At 42.5% G+C, this 20,404-nt stretch overlaps 1 protein-coding gene across 5 annotated transcripts in view; it reads right to left on the reverse strand.

Annotated features, from left to right (window-relative positions):
* sbf2 (SET binding factor 2) overlaps nucleotides 1-20,404 on the reverse strand; it is a 72,644-nt gene that overhangs the window by 1,822 nt on the left and 50,418 nt on the right. For 3 of the 5 annotated variants that reach the window (XM_028401138.1, XM_028401137.1, XM_028401140.1), the window contains 23 exons: nucleotides 19,980-20,150; nucleotides 19,582-19,859; nucleotides 18,463-18,635; nucleotides 18,187-18,260; nucleotides 14,934-15,129; nucleotides 14,588-14,715; nucleotides 13,938-14,113; nucleotides 13,656-13,789; nucleotides 13,367-13,568; nucleotides 12,721-12,917; nucleotides 12,492-12,632; nucleotides 11,113-11,196; nucleotides 9,378-9,452; nucleotides 8,309-8,487; nucleotides 7,143-7,319; nucleotides 6,626-6,727; nucleotides 3,852-4,037; nucleotides 2,753-2,879; nucleotides 2,411-2,538; nucleotides 1,298-1,522; nucleotides 1,107-1,214; nucleotides 831-1,021; nucleotides 82-169 (listed from right to left, as the gene is read on the reverse strand). In XM_028401138.1, coding sequence (XP_028256939.1) covers nucleotides 82-169; nucleotides 831-1,021; nucleotides 1,107-1,214; nucleotides 1,298-1,522; nucleotides 2,411-2,538; nucleotides 2,753-2,879; nucleotides 3,852-4,037; nucleotides 6,626-6,727; nucleotides 7,143-7,319; nucleotides 8,309-8,487; nucleotides 9,378-9,452; nucleotides 11,113-11,196; nucleotides 12,492-12,632; nucleotides 12,721-12,917; nucleotides 13,367-13,568; nucleotides 13,656-13,789; nucleotides 13,938-14,113; nucleotides 14,588-14,715; nucleotides 14,934-15,129; nucleotides 18,187-18,260; nucleotides 18,463-18,635; nucleotides 19,582-19,859; nucleotides 19,980-20,150 — 3,540 coding nt within the window. The remainder of the gene's footprint in view (nucleotides 1-81; nucleotides 170-830; nucleotides 1,022-1,106; nucleotides 1,215-1,297; nucleotides 1,523-2,410; nucleotides 2,539-2,752; nucleotides 2,880-3,851; nucleotides 4,038-6,625; nucleotides 6,728-7,142; nucleotides 7,320-8,308; nucleotides 8,488-9,377; nucleotides 9,453-11,112; nucleotides 11,197-12,491; nucleotides 12,633-12,720; nucleotides 12,918-13,366; nucleotides 13,569-13,655; nucleotides 13,790-13,937; nucleotides 14,114-14,587; nucleotides 14,716-14,933; nucleotides 15,130-18,186; nucleotides 18,261-18,462; nucleotides 18,636-19,581; nucleotides 19,860-19,979; nucleotides 20,151-20,404) is intronic. The other 2 variants (XM_028401141.1, XM_028401139.1) reach the window with 1 other exon arrangement.

Consider the following 20,404-nt stretch of genomic DNA (forward strand, 5'->3'; position numbering starts at 1 on the left):
GTGACAGACACAGTTAAAGGGCAACCTGTCCACTCACCTGATCTTTCTTTAACATGGACGTAGCACCTCCTCTGCACTCACCTGGTGTTTTGTAATGTCCAATACAAACCAGCGAGGTTTCCAGCCCTTCAGCAGCGCTCCACGTTTGAACAGAATCCCCTCATAAGACCTGAAAAACAACAAGAATCAGATCCACGTGCAACTAGATGTTTGCTCTCTGTACTTTTTTGGATTATAGATTAGAAGTGTCAAATCCTTGGCTCATTTCTCTTATGGTCAAAATGAGGCTGGAGCTTGTGTGAAAGACGTGTAAAACAACCCAGCCTGTGAGGCTCCTTTCCCTATATGTCCAACAGTTTGTACATTGTGTTCCTATTGTGCATGATGTTTTTTCAAAGGTCTCAGAGTGAGATTTGAATTCTCAGATTGCGTCATACTGTGAACCTGTGCTACGTGTACAAAGATGTGAAGCTGGGAAACATTTTAAATATTTTACATGGAATCTTCATCTGTTAAAACTTTAGTCTGTCAGAATATTGTCAAGCATGTGCAAAAGAAAAATAATTTACATAAAGTAGATTAAAATGTTTGTCCAGCTTTGGAGGAAGAAATATCCACGCATTAGAGCCAAGAGACTGTACTTTAACCTCGCAGTAATTGTAAAATTACACACCCAGAGTTTAAGAGAGTACAGACAATCCTCACAAACATGACACACAGCATACCACTGCATTGAGTCATCTTCTAAAACTGGACTGGCCCCTCAATTTGTAAGTGAATCAAATGTGGACTTCTTATTTGTTCCGGCACTCAGGAAGTTCATAACCCACCTGTTCTCCTCGCTCTTGGGGGTGAACTGGTTGTAAAGTGTTGCAGCACGGCGGTTGATTCCGTTGGCTGTGGCGGTGCTGTGGTCTTCGCCCAGTCCGCTGTCTGGCAGGTGCAGCATGGAGCGGCGCTGAAAGGCCTGCAGGCTGGACGTGGGAATGAGGCCTGAGATAGACAGTGATTGCTTACGGAGCTGCAAAAAACACAAAGATCAAGGTTTATCCACAACTGAACAAATGCAAAATGGTCCCTATAACATCTGCATCACTTTAACACACATTTCCTTCCTGCTTGAGGTCTTCCTGAATGCTGAGTCGGACTCTCTCTAGAGTTGCCTGCCATTTCTCAGGGGCCTGGTTCAGCTCTCCCTCCAGCTTCTCGATGTCCTGCACAGAGAGATATTACAAAATTGACACATACAGAAACAAACAGCACATAAACAGGGATGAAACTGGCCACAAATACTTACAGCGAGGAGTTTGGTGATGGCGTCCGGCTGTGCGCGGCACACGCTGCTGTAACAGGGCCAAACGATCCTCCTCTTACTGTTGGAGATGGTGTCCCCCTCCTCTGTGCTCTCAGGCCTCACAGCCATCATCCGCCAGTCGTAACATGGTCCAGTCGACAGAGTCTCATCTGTGAAGAAGTCCCATTTATTCAGGCTGGGGACGCCGATGGAAGGCTTCAGAATCACCTGCAAATTTAGAAACAGAAAAGGTTTTCATCAGGAATCAGGTGTAGTCTCTATCACTCAAATCATGGATCAGCTGTGTGAATGTTTTAAGAATCATCATGTTGGTGGTGCAGGTGACTGAAGAGGATGCCTAAAATGTTGTTCTACAGGCATCCCTGTGACACCGATGGAACAGTTACACAACATTTATCCAACATTACAACATATCTTAGTATCCTATGTTTGTGACAATACATTTGTTGTCTATGCTGGCTGTGCTCCAGGCCTCACGTTACCACTTCACAAAGGAGTAAGTGTCCTTTGGATGAGCCACAACTCAGCACGCAGGATGGTTTTTTATTACATTTTATGTGATCACAGAGAAACCTTCCAGCACAAGAATTCAAAAAACAGCTTTCTACCATCAAACTCATTCATCACCCTGCACAGTGAAGCCCAAACATCCAAAAGAAGCATATTTCAGTAGTAGGGGACTTGAAATGAAAAATAGAAGCAAAAGTCTAAGCAGCAGACTGCCAGACTGGGCATGCTGAAGACACACAGGATTAAACTTTTTTCAGAGGGCTTGAGGTTTGTTCCACTATTTAGTTTTAGTTGGCTCATGGTGACATTTAACAATTGCTGTGAATTAGGGGACTAAACTTCTTGTCTCGTTAGCACTAGTCACCCTGCTGTTTTATAGACATCACAGAGTAATAAATCACTCAAGTTCTATTTAGTTAGACGATTGAAACATGGGAAAAACATGCCGCATAACGTAATCACACTGAGAGTCTGACATGTGTGAGACAGCAGTTCCTACATCTTCCTTAGTTGGTTCGCACAACTCATGTGTGAGGAGCTGCGTGAGTGCTGAGTGATGGACATAAAGGTGACACAGTCACTCACTTCATTCTCTGAGGGGCTGTACAGGTAGTTGAAGAAGATCGGACTCCTCCGGTGCATCCTGTTGATGCACTCCCAGATACACATGCCTTTCCGAGCCTGCTTTTCACCTTTATCCTCGAACAACAAGCCTGACAAAGAAACAGAGGAGCAGCTGTAGCTTATTTCTGCACACTATGATGTCAAAATTGAAAAGTCAATAAAAGACAGAAGGTAGAGAGGTAGTGTTCTTAAGTTACTATTAGGGAATCTAATATGCTGTGTTCATATTTTAGTGTAATAAAGCATTTTTACAGTATCGAGAAGATTAAAAAAACAGTCCCCCTGGTTTTAAAGCTCACTGACCATGTTCCAAGCGCTCATAGTCTGAGTCCAACAGGAAGTTCTTGAAGCGGTTAGAGATGTGATGATAGGCCAGGAACTTCAGATAATACTGATTAAACTCAAACTCCAGAGGATGTTGCTCCAAAATCTGCAGGGACATGAGAAGATGAATAAAGACAGTTAAAAACCAAGGAAGAAGGTCAGAATGTGTCACAGCTGCATCTCATCTTTCTGTTGTGGCTTCACGGCTCTCTGGTGTATAAATGACCCATTAGAAACAGGAAAGGACCTCTCCTGTCCATGTGTGGGCAAAGGTCAGTGATATCATCACCGCCAGACACAATGCAGTCCGAGCCAGCAGGAGTGCTGCTCTATTGTTCCCATTCAGTGGTTTGAGGTGTCCAACAAGAGTGTTGAATATTTGAGGCCACCTGGGTCTGCTGGCAAAAACAACAGCTGTTTTGGAGATGGGGCCCTTCTATTTTGAGCTCTTGTCCGATTCTCCTCTCCCCTCCCAGTTTATAACTCTCCAGATCCCAGGCCCCCGCCAAAACTGTCTTAGTGGCCAAGCCTACACTTTTAAAAGACAAATGCAGAAACTATGTGTTGATGTAAGTGTATGGGAGTGGGTGTGTGAGATCCCAGGAGACACAAAACCCCTGCAGCATTCTCTAAAGTTAGCATTGCAGAGCGACTCAGCTCTGAGATTCATTCTTAACATGAAACTCTGATGTACACCCCAGCCCTCTTAGAGACTCTCAATCCCCAGACTGCTATTTTCCACATGCCGCTCTAAACACGCATCAAAATGTGAAGAGATGCTGAAACACGCGAGTGCAGACTGAACACTGGATTCATAGAGCATCTGGGCAGCAGCCTCTCTGCTCACTCCCTGGTGCTATACGTGATTACATGTCCAGCACTGAGAAGTGAAAGTTCATCCGATGTATAATGACAGCTGAATTTCTTGCCTTTTTCACTCACTCGCCTCTTTAGTTTTGAGGAATGTGATGACCTCATGAGGTACTTATGAATGACATTAAGTCAGTGGATGGGAGCAGAGTCACGTAGCAGGAGCAGAGATGAGTGTTCAGAGGACGTGTGCTGGGGTGAAGCTCACCTGGTGCACGCAGTCCAGGAACTGCAGGAAGATGGGTGTAAAGCCACTGCCCTGGCTGCTGGGACTCAGGTTGCTCCGCTGGCTGAACTTGTGGCCGAAGGACAGCCACTCTTTGTCAAGCAGGACCTGAAAACCCTCCAGAGTGCGGTAGAAAGGGTCGCTCAGCAGCTGCACCAAAGACACCACCTACAGAAGGAGAAACCAAAAGCATATGTCCATCTTTATATGCAGTCCATGCTTCATTCCTCAGGATCATGTCGTTTGATTGTTTTTATTTATTTTTGTTTAAGCAGCTTGTAGTTTTTGCTTAGCATTGATTAATTTTCAGTTTCGTTTTTTAATTTACTATTCATACATTCTTGGCTTACTTACATTGTGACTTTACTGATGCCCCCTCTCTGTTATGCACCGAATGAGCCAGACATACCAGTACTTTGTCAAAATAAAGTCTCAAAGTACACATGTGCACACAATATTGTTGGGCTCATATGAAAACATAAACTATGTACTGTTCTTCCAGGATAAAGGCATACTGTTGACACGTGCATTTCTAGTTGCTCTGGCTTCTAACATAAACCACAAATCAGAAAAAAGATGAACTTGGGTTCACACTGAGGCTCCATGTTTAAGTATACAACAATCTAATAAAAAGAAAGTAGTAAAAAATTGATGCAACAATTATAATGGATGATTAATGATTTTAAGATCAAACCCACCACTGATATTTGATAGTTTCAAACATTACAAATTATTACATAGAAAAATGAACACAATGTATATTTGACATTTCTGTTCTGTTCCTTGTTACTCACAGTATCTGCTAACATACCATATGCCAATACCTACCAACAACTGACTGTCACTGCCAATGAGACCTCCAGAACATGATACTTGTTATTATGTTAAATACACAGGGGTGAAAAACCCACATATTTTGGCAAATGAGATGTTTGATCGTCTTACAGTAAAGGAAAGCGGCAGCTGTTTCACCACAACTGTGCAGAATTCTCTTTTTGTCATGCATGGTTACGATTCTGCACACTTCATTTTTTTTAACATATTTTTTTGTGGTATTACCTTGCTTCATATGTCTTCAAAAGATGACAAAAAGTGACCCATCATCTCAGAACACAATGGTAAACTGATCATCTGCTATTAATAATATTTATATAACACTGTATCAGTGTCATCAGGCACACTTGAGCTCGCTCTGCAAAACACCAGTTGAGAACCACTTGTCTACACATGCAATATCGTTGGCCTTCTTCCCTGCCAATGTCTCCTCCAACACAACTAATGAGCCCTGACGCGTGTGGAATGAGCAGGAAAAACAGTTCATGGCTTCCCCATGGGCTTTACAAGAACATCCAGCCCTGAGTGGTAGAGAAAGCCTTCTGCACCCCGGCAATGAAATGAGCAGACAGAAGGATGGATTTAGGAAGGAAGCAAGGCATGAGAAGTTAGAGTGGATTGGAGGGAGGCAGAGGATGAGCAGGAGAAACAGTTCTGCATCCTGTCTGCTGGGTGTCTATGGTCTGTGGGCCAAGGCAGGAGAGCCACAACATATGGAGCCCATTTGGCTGGGCGTGCTGATCTGGACCTGGCGTGATGGAGCCAGTGGCCCATGGAGAAAGATGCTCAGGGCCGAACACGTGCCCTGCATAAGGGATCCACAAATTGTGCTTTTAAACAGCAGCCCTGGGCCTTACAAAGCCTGTAAACACATTTGAAGGACACGCATTTGCAGCACAAACATGTGCACTTTAACAGGTCAGCATGGAAAATATGAGCTCAGAGAGCAAACATGCCATGAAATGCAGACGTTAGCTGCAAATAGACACTGACAATTGATCAGGATAGAAATACAATTTTTTTGTTTACATAACAAAATAAATTAGAACCACAAGGTTTCATGACTGAAATCAACTCTGAACGGTGACACAATACTTCAAGACTTCAGACCCTTTCATTGTGTCTGTCTAATGGGGTCAACAGTGACCGAACTGATTAGAAGATGAGAAAGATAAGCAGGTGTGGCAGTTTTATGACTTGCACATGGCCCATTTAGAAGTGCAGTCTGAACGGATGCCACGGCTGTCTGTAGAGAATTGTGAAAAATGTGTCAACAAGTACATATTAAACATTACAGGACACATGCTTCTTCTGCCTTTAGTCTCAGCATATACAGCTCAATATATAATGTGAAAACAATGTCCAGCACACACTGACTCAACAGGTTTGTGTTGATACAGATGACAGAGATGAGAAGTTTGTCTGTGTACACTCTGTTGTTTGTGTAGTTTTGGTATCACTTTTTTTCTCTCTTTGCAGAAACTTATTTCAGAACTTATTACATCAGTGTGCATTTTTTCATTAAAATGTTGCAATTGTTTTGAGTTATTTGCTAAAAAAACATGAATAACTTTTGTTCAATCAACTATATTTGTGCACAAATATTCAGGAAGATGGTAAATATATATATAACCCTCAACCTTAAACCCTTGTTTATGTACTCTCTCGTGCAGTGGAGGTATATAATGGTTTGGCTTATTAGCCAACCACATGACAGGGAGATGGACCACAGTGCCGTTGTAGAATGAACAAATGTGTTGTTTATCTGAATGTGCTTAACATAAGGAAGATGCCTGGATGTCTACACTTCATAAACCTAAAGAGGAACTCTGCACTCTGCATGCTAAGCCTCTCTAGGCTTGGCCTCTTTTTCACATCTGTCCGTCTTACTGGTGTGTTTTTCATGAGGATATTTTTCTCACTTGTGTAGTAATGTCCCATCCGTCCTCTAGGCTGAGCAGAACAGATGAGCCGGTGTCCAGAAGCTCCACCAAAAACAGCGCCAGCTGCAGGATTTTGTGAAGCTGTGGGAGGTTAACATATGTGCATGTGAACAAATATATAGACACACACACATAAGAAGCACACAATTAATCCTCTCTGTGCATATATTACCATGTTTGGTCTACCAGTATGTTTCTTGCTAAGTACTGCTCGTTTCCCACAGATTTTTTTAACAGTGTTTGATATGTTCAATGTAAGGCTGCAGGGGGGCAGTCAGATAGTCAGCACGATAAAGGCTCTGCTGTTACCCCATCATTGTTTCCCTTGGGAAAATGGCTTCAGAGTGGATTTATTCACATTACTTATCCATTATGTGAATCTCATACACAGGATGAGCAGACGAAGTGGACTGCTGGGTCGTTCTCACACAGCTTTTTAAAACAACATCCTAAATTTTTGGTCAAAAACTGTGGTGCATGCACGTGAATTTCTCACCTGCAAGATCCACTCAGAGTCCTCCAATGCTTTGAGGAAGGAGTCCTCCGAGTCGGACGAGGTTGCACTGGGAGCGCAGGCCCTCAGCAGCTTTTTAAAAGCAGCTTTTACCTGCCGTGTGTCTGCAAAGTCCACCGGCACCAGTTCACAGTTCAGAGCAGAGTCCACTCTGAGGCCCTGCAGAGAGACAAAGGAGTCAAATTAAGGAATAAACTAAGGCAGACACATTGAAACATCAATCCAATGCTGCTCAGCCCAATGCACAGATGTGCTTCAGGGTGCTCATTCACTTCTTGTATTATTGCTTGTTCATAATCCTGTCTTTAATCACAAGTCTGAAAGCAGGAAATCTTTGCATTGAGCTTAAGAACATTATTTACAATACTTCCTCTGCAATGAACAAATAACTTACGCATGACTCTCTTCCTGGCATTGGTGAATCTTTAGGCTTGTGGGAAACTGCTTTGAATCTCAGCAGTAGATGTATGCCTGCTGGTTTTATTTCTTACTGACTCATATTTTTGCTTACAAAGAACATTTTGACTGAAAATAATTATTATTATTATTACATGTAAGCAATAAGTGTATGAGTTACTTGAACTTTTTCTGGCACCTCTATAAAAAAAGGCCTTATTTAGAATAGAAGGTCTTTTGATACCACAATTATGAGTAAAAGATCTTAATATGCAATACGAAACAGTCTTAGTCTGTGGGTAGTGTTTTTGATCTTTAAATCCCACTAATCTTCACTGTGTATAGGATTTTATGCATTTCAATACAACAACTCACCCACAAACTTTTACAAGGTGTATAATGAGTGGTGGTAGAGATGGTGATAGGAGAAGAATTCCACAGCTCCTTGAGGTATTATGCAAACATTTTTAAGTCTATAAGCATTGCTGTGTTTCTGTCTTGGGTGCACCTTTACCATAATTACCACAATTACCATAGAAACTATTAATTTGAAAACTGTACACAATCTCTCAGAGCTGGCCTGCATGTACATTGAAGTGCATGTACCGTGAAATGTCCAACACATCTTGTTACCTTATGCAACAGACATATCTATCACAGTCATGTAAACTTTGTGCAACTGCATGTCACAGTGGCCACTGAGTGCAGATTTATAACAATAAAAGACAACATCATGATTTTTCAGCTCTTACCCTTAGATGTGACTTTTCCCCAAAGACATAGAGGGCTGCTTGCTGTTTGAGGAGCTGAGCCTGCAGGCTGCTGCTTCCTGCAGGGGGCGCCAGATCCTTCCCTGCTAATCTGGCACCCACATCAGCTGTTGACGGGTGCTGACTGAGTCTGCTGCTAGAACGCAGGCTGGCCCACATACCTGCAAACACACAGACACAATCCGAGGTTACATACACATGAGTGGGAGCCTGGCATTAGTTTGCAGGGCTTTTAAACAGACCGAAAACTGACCGATGAACGATATGCAGGCCATGGTTTACATGCACAGCAGTGCAACAAGGATTATGTAAACACCATCATTCCTTCAGTTCTCCAACAAGGCAGTTATATCTGATAATCAAGGGTTCTTAGATATTAGAAGCAGAAGTTGCTGGAAATTTCTAGCAAGTCAACAAGTTTAGAAGCCATTTCTCTAAAAACCAGCATGCAATGCCTTCCAAACAGCATGAATCACTGACCAGAAGGACGTGATTTTTCACAGTAATCATTTTCAGTTGCACTTGTACACCAAAATACCGAAACAAGTGACAGCTATTGCAATCGAGGCACTTACACAATTGAAGTTTATATCAATATCTCAATATCTCAATAGAACTGATACATTTTTCCTTGAATCCAAATTTAGAGAACATTCCTCATTATGCTGCAGGATTGCAGCAGTCTGATTTTGTGTGATTCATGACTTGTGTGCCATGACAAACAGCTTCCTTTTCTCCTCAGTCTAGACCCAGATCATAACTGACCACAGTTAGACCTGCTGAGCCAACACATTAACAATAGAAAAGACCACATTAGAGCAGCCACTTTGGTTTGTGAAAAACCACAGCTCCCAGAGGAGCACCCAAAAAGTCAGCAAAGATTAGTACCATGGCCCACAAGGTCGTTGTAAGAGGTTTGGAGCGCAGTGCGCTGACCTGGTTAGTGTTAGTTTGTGTATGTTACAAAAAGCAGAGGCCTGTAGTGATGTGTTAGAAAGACAAGAAGCACTGTGAGGGTACTGGCAGGCCAGCGGCGACAGTTTGACCATACCTTGATGATGGACTCTCTCCTTAATTGCAGGTTTTTGGTGTGAGTGAGTGAATAGTTTATCTCTGTATTCAAGCACTGGGTGTTGTTTGTACAGGAGAGAGGATGAGGGCAGAGAGAGGGGCATGGAAAAAATAAATCACGTCAACATCATACCAACCCAGCATCACCACCTGCACTACAGAAAATCTACAGAAACAGTCATGCACATGAGTTGATGATCGAAGTTTGAATGGGCTCACATCAAGTAAGGCTGTCATGCATGAATATGATAATTGATGGTGTGAAAGGTGCAGTTAATGCATAATTGCCACAATTGAATAGGTAATGGTTTTACTGAAGTTACTGTAATTTGCATATATGAAAATATAATATACACTATGTGTGCAGCTATCCAGACATTGTATTATCTCATTGTATTATTGCCTTTTACTGCAACATCAGCCCTGTTGGCATCTTTAAATCATCTCTTGTCATTTCTAATAAAGTTTCATTCAAGGGCAAGTTCAAGGGCTGTGATGCAAGATCTCATGATCAAATATTTTCTGACCTTGGCTATCTCAGATAAATCAGATCGCTTTTTCTGCAAAATGGCTCAGATTTTAACTCCTGCTTCCAAGGAGGTGAAAAATGTGTCAGTGATAATCCTGCGCTCTAAATCCAGCAGATCTATGGATGAAAAAATGGGAGTGAAAATGCTTCTGTTCCAAAAAATTTGAAGTGATGTGTCATCTTTTTCAACGTGCTAAACATGCTGAGTCAGTGAAAACTGTGCTTTTGCCTTTGACCCTTATCCGAAGCTGTGACTAACAGCTCAGACATGCACGACTACAAGAAAACATCTGGCTAAGATGAAACACTCAGTACTTTGTAAAACTTCACATTCCACAAATAATGTGTCATCTTAACAGCACATCAAGTGATTAACAGTTAGGTTTGCCAGGAACACTACGGGTCACAATAACTAGAGGTTAAGGTGGGTCTAAGTTTCTGTTATAAGATGTATTTAATGTTGCGAAGTTTAGGATCATGAGAGCTATTGTCATTACCACTAATGTAAATACGAATCTATTTGATATAACTCATAAGCACAAAGTAATGATTGTGATCAATCATGAGTGAACACTTGACACATGACCTAGTGTTTACTGTGTGTCACCAGAATTTAAAGGACATGAGGAAGTCAAGGGGACATGAAGCCACAGACAGAGACCCCCAAAAGCAAATGCACCCTTAACCCTCTAAATCCCAAAACCAGCCTGTGGGTTTAAAAGCATGCGTAATAACAAAGAGACAATAACAAATCCAGTGAGTACTTGGTTGATCTAGAGACCTTCTAGTGGAAAGTGGTGTGTAAACAAACAGTTAAATAATTATAGCAGGTGGATTTTTTAACTTAACTTGCAATCCACAGTGAGTAAAAGTGTGAATGAAAATAATAAAAGTGGATAAAATAACACTTGTCGCTGTCTTACATTTTATGCCATTTGAGGTCATATTTTTTTGCACTTAACTTTATGTTCTGTGACTAAAAATAAATATGCGACAGATGGAAACTAGTGGGCTATTTAGATACAAACATACTAAGTAATGAAGTGTACTGCAAATATGTGAATGCTAAATGCATAAATCTCCCTTGTTATCTTTTCCTTACATTATGAGATGATGCTAACTAATGCTTGTGTGTCATCAGGCAACAACAAGACACCTCAAGTCTAAAACAGGGGAATGGACTCACCTCCTCGGGTAAAGCTGTTTGAGAATGGTAGGTCTAAATGGACAGGAGCCATCTTTGGTATCCTGGATGTCCTCCTTTCACTTCCTAAAGTCACAGGATGTTGGAACAAGTGTCACATACAGGGTTCACCAAATTGTAAACAAGACTAAATAACAAATGTGCCCTTAATGCACTGTAACAATCTGATGTGAAAACTTTAAACACAAGCTACATTAAGATTAAATGCATGCACAGAATTTGTGTGTTTGTGTGTGTGAGAGCATGCTGGACACAGTTTCAGCAAAGTATATCCAGGATGCAGGGGGTGAATTCAGAGGATATGAATGGTCTGGGCAATGACCCAGGCTGCCCTGTGTGATTCTTATGTAACCTTTTATTGTACAAGTTTCCGCCTGAATGTTACCAAATATTTGACACACTAAGTCTCCTACACAATCTCTTGCTCTCTGTCTCGTATAAAGATAAGCATGAGAAAAAGAATGGATGAGAACGATTACCTGACGGTGGAGAAAAAACAGATCTGCACTGAACAAAAATAACTTGGAAGAGTGCAAGTCTGCAGTTTTTTACTTTATCAGAAGAGATGAACTCTGTGTGGCCTTTTGTCCCTTTGCAAACAAATTCAGTTTTTCCCATCCCACAGCTAAGGCTACTGGCCTGTGAATTCAGGTCAGGTAGGAGTATGGGGGTCAGGTGACGTAGTTTTGGTTTAATACATACTAAAACTGCAACTACTGCTTTAAATATAATGTTATTGCATTCAGCAGTTTAGTCACATCTGGATTAGAGGTTGTCACACAACTTGTGTGTGAATGTGTGAACATCTTTTTGGAATGGATACAACTTAAAGTTACTGTTTGGGTTGGCATCAGGCGACCATCCTGGTGGAGAAGGTGATGTATGTGTGCAGCCTGAAAGTCTCACACCGTGACTGTGTTTGGTTTTAACAGCCCTTTCTCATGCCCCACACTATGACTAAGAGTCATCAGTGTTAACTGATAACACTGATGGCTGTGTTCCATTTATGTGTTCCAGTTTCAGCCACTGTGCATGCAGGCTCACTGCTTTGATTTGATGGAAGAAAGATAAAAGAGGAGAACAATTACTAATGTCTTACTTTTCCTGTTTTTCCAATTCATAATGTCTAGTTGTGAACTGTATTATCGAAGGTCTAATAAGCACAAAAGTCAAAAATGAGTTTTTGTCAAGAAGCAGGGAGAACCGTGGCACTTTGTTTTGTGAGCTCCATAACAAAAGAACATGTATGCTCACAGAAAGCTATAATGAATGCCAAAACAGCAAGACAAAAAATGCAGTCAAACCAGAACACCTTTGGCTAGGTGCCATTCTTAAGTGTTTTGTTGACAAAGTGAGTGTACCTGGTGAGAGGCCTATGAGGGAACGGTTAGACAGTGTGTTGTTTCCATTCATTTTGAAGTAGATGGGGATGGAGTCCAGGATAGCTTGCAGGTACTTCTCCTGTTCAAGACTACTGGATGATTCTGAGGATGAGGCAGGTGCTAGGAGGACAGAAAACAGTCATCTTTGCAAACTCATGAAAACTAACACATGAAAGCTGCAGAAAGCTTGGTCACAATGTCAGCACACCTGTTGATGAGGGGTTCTGTGACTTGAACAATCCTACTACGCTCTTGCCATGAAAGCCCCCTGAGCGAAGCAGCACGGCTTTGGTACGTGGATGTTTCCAACAAACAACAGGCAGGCGGTTGTGTCTATAACAGCGTGCTACTTTGTGTAAACTGCTGTCCTGTACAGCCTGAGGAACTACCAGCAGTCCTGGATAACTGGGACAGAGAGAGAGAGAGAGGGAGAGAGAGGGAGTGGAAATCTCATAAAGGCAAGACATATTAAGAAGAAGAATGTCTGACATGATTAACTCATGTTGAACTAATTTGTAGCACAAGCAAGAAAATGAAATAAAAGTGAATAAATGGTCTTTTAAAGAATTTTGCAGCCAAGACCAGAACAGGATTTGTGATTTCGTTCAACAGGCAAGACTCAATAAATAAGTCAAACATCTGGCTGCCAAGTGAGGCGGACTCCCCTCTGGCCTTTAGAGATACTGGAGCTTACAAAGCTTCCGGCTGGGCTGCGAAATATGTCGAGAACTCAAAAACTAGTGACATCAGCACATATCAGAGGGTTTCTGGACTGATTTTAAGGCAAATAAAGCTGCACTGCTGAAGAAGGAGCTATATAGAGGGCAGCAGGTATCCAGAGGAAGGTGGAGTACCTGCGGCAGAGGGAATAAAGTCTGTTCACGGCTGTGATCCTGAACTGCTCGCCTGATTTCGAACGAGACGAGCTGGCGGTTATGGTGCCCAAACCCAAACGCTGGTAGTCACGGAAGCAGGACTGCTCCACCAGCTGCTCCATTGTTGACTTCTCAGACGCTCGCAAAGTGCTGCTGGGTGGCGGCTCACCATCATCTGATACTGAAACACACACAAATGTCACATCAATTAGACTTGTTATCCCCCCATGTATAAAGCAACACGTGCACACGTGCACACGTCTCTCACTTGAAATGTCATCATCTTCATGCCAGGTCATTCTGCTGCCTCTGTCATTCTTCTTCAGTGAGGTCTGGCTACCACGGCCCATCGTGATCTTTCCAGCTCTCTTTGCTCCTTTGACAATAGTTTTAGACAGGGTTCTGCAAGGAGCACAGAGCAGAAATGATTTACTATGTGCAGATTTAGCATCACAACAGCTGAGGCATTACAGTAATATTTCAGCAAGTATGATTCACACACAAAGGCAGTGTTCAGTAATGTTTGGCAAACCTTTCCGTGATGACAAACCTGAAGCCAGTGTTCCTCTCTTTTTGCTTTGGAAGGATTAGCTGAGGTGTTGTTTGTCCTGCAGCAAATGCAAAGGAGCTGAAGATGGATTGTGGATAGCGGATTCTCTGAAGGTGCTTCCTGAAGATCTCCACCATCTCTGAGCTCACCTCCTCATCAAAGGCAACTTTTATTAACTACAAGACACAGATATTGTATATTTACAGAGGATTGTAGCTGTCTTTGTGTGTTTATCATAGCTATGTTGCTTCTCTGCTTCTAACATTTACATGAGTCTGAAATGATTAGTACAGACTGTTCCCACAACACAAATAGACACACTGAAAGTGGAAGAGAAAGTGGCCATGTGACATACACACACTTTCCTCATGTCTTTTAGTAAAATGATAGGAATGAACCATAAAAGTGTTTTACAGCAAGACATCTAAAGAGAAAAAAAAAACATGCTTGGCTTAAAGTGGCTCTGTTTTATTCTGAGAACCTTCTATTATAAAACAAGAAACAGCGGGGGTTGTACTGATGCGTCACACTGAATGCTAATTGAATTTTCATGTGTTACAGCTTAGATATAAGTTTGTGCTGTTTCCAATGGCAACTGAATGAATATAAAAAAACAAATAATGGATATAATATAGAGTTTCACTGTTTACCTGAAATGATGCAGAGCGAAGCTGCAGACCTTCCTGCATGTTCTGCTGGAGCTGGTTCTGGATGCTGATCTTCTTCTCTTTGGTCAGCGTGGACACTGGGAAAGCTCTGATCACTGCCTGTTCCCCCACTGAACACATACAGGAACAAACACCAGCATCACGGACATGCCAGATGCAGCATCTTACTGACAGGTGTCAGTGTCAAGATGTAGTGCTTTTGTTTAACAGCTAGCAGTAAAGAAGTGACAGGATGTGAGCTCAGACAGAGATGTTGGAAATCACAGGCAACAAACCTGACTGTCCAGGTGTGAAGCAGAGGCAAATGGGCGATTCAAGAAGTATTTACCTAGTGGATCATGGGGGATGCCCTTAAAGATGATGCGGTATGTGGTGAGAAATAGGGCGCCTTCTGCTGGCAGTATGTGAGGGCCCCCCAGGAGACCCCCAGTGGCCTCTTCTCTGCCATCAGGGTCCAAAAGCACCCGCAGTCCCTCTGACACCAACTCTTCGCCAGGAAGCAGAGCTGGACGCAGAATCTTAGGCTAGTTGAGGGGGAAAAAAACACAATACATTATAAAATCAATGACGCACAACTGTACGATGCACCTGTCTGTGAACTCGTCTTAGATGCTTTTCATGGACAAGAAGTTACTCAAAATGAAGCCCTGAGCAAAAACATTTGCGTCAATGGAAGGAGATCTGAAGCAGCTAAGAAATCAAGTTGTAATTATAATGTCATATCAGAACATCACAAGATATTGTTGGACGTCATCATCAAAAGCATGCGAACTGCTATATGTGCAACAGTCCAACAAAAACAAATCCTCCACAGAGAACAATTTAAAGCTTCAACGTTTCAAGTAAAACCTGTGATCTACTTTTCGAGGAAAACTGTTTGAATTGAATAATTGTTTCGCTTGTTTTAAACCTTCTGACAGTGACACAACACATTTTTACTTGCGGAGTTACGAAATATATCTGCTCCTGTATAATAATATGCAGCAACATACATACTGCCTTTATTCAGCTTTCTCAGTTTAACGCATGCAACATCTCTTTAAATATGTTTTATATGTGTGAATGCTGATTCGGCAGATAATGGCAGCTTAGAGTCTGTAACTGGTTTCTGTTTAAACATGCCTTCCAAGAAAATGTTCATGGTGCTTGGATCACTCTAAAGAATGAGGAACAGGAAACACATAGTGAGGCACATCTGTGTCTTATGCATATACAGTTGACTGCATCTCTGTGTATTGTTAACATAACTGATTATTAACCATGTCCCTGAACACCATAAGACCTTTTTTCTGCTGCAGCATATGAAATGTAACAGTCACATCTGCACCCTGCGATGCTTCAGCTCCTTCTGGCCTCCAAAGTCAGTACAGAAACAGTTCCACTGTCACAAATATGAACGAGGGGGAACATTAGATCATTCACAGCATTTCCCATTAAGGACAAAGCTGACCTGCCAGGACTTGAGGTCTGGCCAGGAGATAATAATAGCTTCTTGAATTTGTCCTTGAGTGAGCAGCAAAACCAAAAAGAGAGTCCCTCTGCACCTCATTACTGCGGTGTGCCCCACAACTTATTAAAGCTGCACCTTCAACTCAATGCACTCACTGTTTTTCTTCTTAGTGTTATTGCTGCCTTTACTACTACTACTCACACTTGTGAGTCACTGTTGTTTACACACTTTTTAAGCATTTTTTGGCATCAATGCTCACTGCTAGCAGTCCAGGATGAAAGTTTTGTCCAACACATAAACATGTGAGTTAACCACAAAGCTCAGCAGACAGACTGTTTCCAGGTTGCTCCCAAGGCATTGCCGGCATGACATTTGTCTGTGTGTTATGACTGTGTGATTTACCAAAAGCTGGCAGACAAATAGCACTGCAGAGTCCAAAAGAGCAAATGGTAAAATATAAAAAGTGTGATGATGGCTGGAAAACACTGGATGACACTGGCAGTCTGCATAGCACCAACAAACCAGATTGAACTGAGCACATGGACAAAACTAAGAGCCACAACGTGAGTAATGAAATGTTTCATTATGACAACAGTGCTGATGTTTGCAGTGTTTGTTTCACTACATATGACATGTACCATGTACCATTTGAGGCACTTCTGTTTCAAAAGCATTTCAAAAGTATTTTTAATGCCAGAAAAAGTCCATTGACTTATTGAGGACATATTGAGGAGGACAGGAGCCTCAATGTGGAAGTGTACAGGAAACCCACACACACGGACCAGTACCTGTTATTTGATTCACACCACCCACTGGAACACAAACTGGGAGTCATCAGGACCCTGCAGCACAGAGCACAAACTGTACCAACCAGCTCAGAGGGGAAGAAGAAGGAGCAACACCACATCAGGAAGGCCCTGCAAACATGTGGCTACCCGAAGTGGGCACTCATCAAAGCCACAAAAACAAGACCCCCCAACAACAAGAAGAAGGACGACACCAGGCGGAGAAAGAACATCTCCATTCCATATGTGTCAGGAGTATCAGAGAAACTCCGCAGGATCTTCAACAACCATGACATCCCGGTCCATTTCAAACCTATGACAACACTGAGACAGAGACTGGTTCACCCGAAGGATAAGATTCCCAGGGAGAAACACAGCAATGTGATATATGCAGTCCAGTGCAGTGAGGAATGCTCTGATCTGTACATTGGAGAAACTAAACAACCACTCCACAGAAGAATGGCTCAGCACAGGAGAGCCACCTCCTCAGGACAAGACTCAGCTGTTCACCTCCACCTCAAAGACAAAGGACACTCCTTTGAGGACAACAATGTTCACATTTTAGACAGGGAGGAAAGGTGGTATGAAAGAGGAGTCAAGGAAGCCATCTATGTTAAGCTGGAAAAACCTTCCCTTAACAGAGGTGGTGGCCTCAGACATCATCTTTCCACCACATACAATGCAGTGATTCCATCCATTCCCAGGAAGTTTGCACATACTCACAGTAAGAACAAAGGGCTGTCAACCAGTCCCCCTCCGGCAGTTTCATAGTCGTTAGCCAGTCGTTAGACACACCTGGCCCAGTCAGCCAGAACATCACAGGTAAGTATGGAAACATTTAGTGCTATTGTTTGTAAGTTTTTTAAGTTTTACCCAGACCCACCCACATAGGTCTGTAACCACATATAAACCATGTTTCCCCACCAAACAGAACTGATGAAGCTGCTTGGATGAGCAGCGAAACGTCTTCTAGAAAACTCTACAAGTCCAGACGCCTTGCTTCAACCTTCTCTACGTATGATGACCTGGATGACTGAGAATCTTCATCAACATCCATTGACTTTCATTCACATTGTGGGTTCACAAGTTTTTTCTGGTGGGAAAAAAACATGTGGGGAAGGACAGAAGGACATGAAAGGGTTATGGGTGAATGGGCAGGGTGCGAGGGGGCTATGAACAGTTGTTGAATGGGACTAAGCAAGATCTGGAGGGCTTGTGTGGGTGTAGGTAATTAGCAGTTTGGAGCTTCTACGAGGTACCACAGGTCCATAGCACCAGCATCTTTGTGTTTCTGTGAAATTGCGCTCTGTCATGTAATGCTGTATGTACAGCAGAACAACACTCACCTTCTGAATGGGGGGTAGCCTCCTGCTCTCCCTGTGAACTGCCTCTAGAGCCTCCATCTGCATAGCAACAATGCCTGTGGGTCAGAAGTTGAGGTCAGTTACCATATGTACACACACAAATGTACATGCATATTCGCACGTCCTACCAGAGCATGTATTTACTAATTTTAGGGCCTTTTGACACATCAGATGAGTTATTGAGTTCAGAGGTCCCTGTCGCTGTCGGCATGAGTTGACAACACGCACATCAGAGCTTCACTCTGTTAGAGCTTGTACCTGGGATCATGCTGTGCAGACTCTTGATGTGTTCCTGTGTTACTCCACTCTCTGTGCACACTTTGTCGATGAAGCGTGCAACGAACCGGACAATAGAGTTGGCCACATCGCTGTTCTCCAAGTCTTCAAAGCCACTTTCTGTGTCAAAGCTCTCCGCCACGCTGCCAGCAATGCTGTAAACAAACATGATGACACAATGAACATTAGAATGGTCATGCCGCCGTGTCCTGGAGGAGATCTGAGATCTGTGTGTTAGAAGAAATTAATGTGAAGATGCACTGTGATAAGAAGCAGTGAAAGTGAGAGTGCATTGCTGCCAAGTGTTGATGGACAGATCAATCATTCCAACTCTTATTAGCCAATGAGAATGCTTCACTTGAGAGTGATGCAACCTTCCCTAAGGATGCACAAGTGCTTAATGATGAATTCCAAACGTCTTCTATGAGAACAAACAAGTCTGAAGCAAAAATGTAGGGAAAAAATGTTCCACATTAGTTTGGCTGTAGCATTTCTGTTGTCATATTAGAAAGGAATTGAAACACAGTGTTCTTCATTAATTATGAAATTAGAAACAAAAAAATGTCTAATAAAGTTCAAATACTCAACCTAACATTTTTAAAATTAACATTGTGTTCCTTTAAAAAAACGGGAACAAATTGGAGACAATGGAGAATTTAAACTGAGGGCTTTCCAAGGAAATACATACGATACATGAGGGTTTGTCCCTGTGCAGCTACCAGGGAGAACAGGAAATCACTTCCACAACTATTTATTTTGATTAAAGACACACTGAGGGGTTTAAACCTCCCAGCAGGAGTAAATGAGCCACACTCTGTTTTGTGCAGTAGCTATGGAAGCCCACAGGATGGATGTGGGCCGGAAACAGCAGATGAGCTGGTCCATTTGGCTAAAAAGTAAGGTATCATGTAGACTGTGAGCCACGCCACATCCACCCACAAACTTATCATCACCTTATTAAGAAAGGAACACATTCTCCAGATTATAAAACCTTACCTTGAGGTTTCCTCCAGATTAGCCTAACTGCTCTGCCTTACAAACAATGAAAAAAGATGGTTCTGCCTCTTTTCAGGTAGAGCAATATGGAATTTTATTCCTGACCTGTTCGTCACAATGCTGTTACTGCCGCTCTCCCAGTCAGCAGCAGGGGTGTTGCGCAGCAGCTTGTTCTTGCTAGTGTCCAAAGGCACCAGCAGGTAGACCATGAGGCTAGCATAGTGGATGGCCTGGCTGAACACTGTGCTCTCCTCATTCTTCACCAGCTCCTGCTGCTTCTCCTTGCTCAGACAGGGCCACAGACGTAGCTGCTCCCCTGCCAGGTCCATAGCTGTTTGCTCCTCGTCTTTGCCTGTAGCAGGCCCGGGCCCCACATCTTGGAGCTATAAAAAAATAGATATTAGGTTAAAAAAAGTTATAGATGAATTAATTGTATTTCATATAATTATACTGAATTGGAAAAAGAAAATGTTGGGGGACTTAACAGGCACAAAATCCCTTACTTTTAGCCTGGCAGTGATGCTTCCCTTTTCCTCTGGTGTGTTAAGATAAAGAGCTCGGATCTGACTCTGGACTTCGCTGTAGAAAGTGGCTTCCCAGAACTGCTGGTTGGTCCAGATGGGATGATCCTGTATGCAGGTGTAGGCAAACTGATTCACCCCAGCTGCCAGTTTCTGAAATGCAAAATGGTTACATTTGTTTGTAGTTAGACGTCCGTGTGGGTCTGCCTTTCACTTTCACAGGGTTTTGATCTGTACTGCATGTTTCCACACGCAACAGTGTTTTCTAGAGAACTCTGAAAATAGAAAAATTGATCACTGCTTTTAAGAGCATGATGTGAAAAGGAATCTAAACAGCTATGTTATGTCAGCTCTCACAACAAAAGATAGAAACCAGATGTTTGATTGTCAGGTTTGAGAATTGTCAG

The sequence above is a fragment of the Parambassis ranga genome, chromosome 3 (assembly GCF_900634625.1).
Source record: "Parambassis ranga chromosome 3, fParRan2.1, whole genome shotgun sequence".
In the NCBI taxonomy this organism is placed as follows: domain Eukaryota; kingdom Metazoa; phylum Chordata; class Actinopteri; family Ambassidae; genus Parambassis; species Parambassis ranga.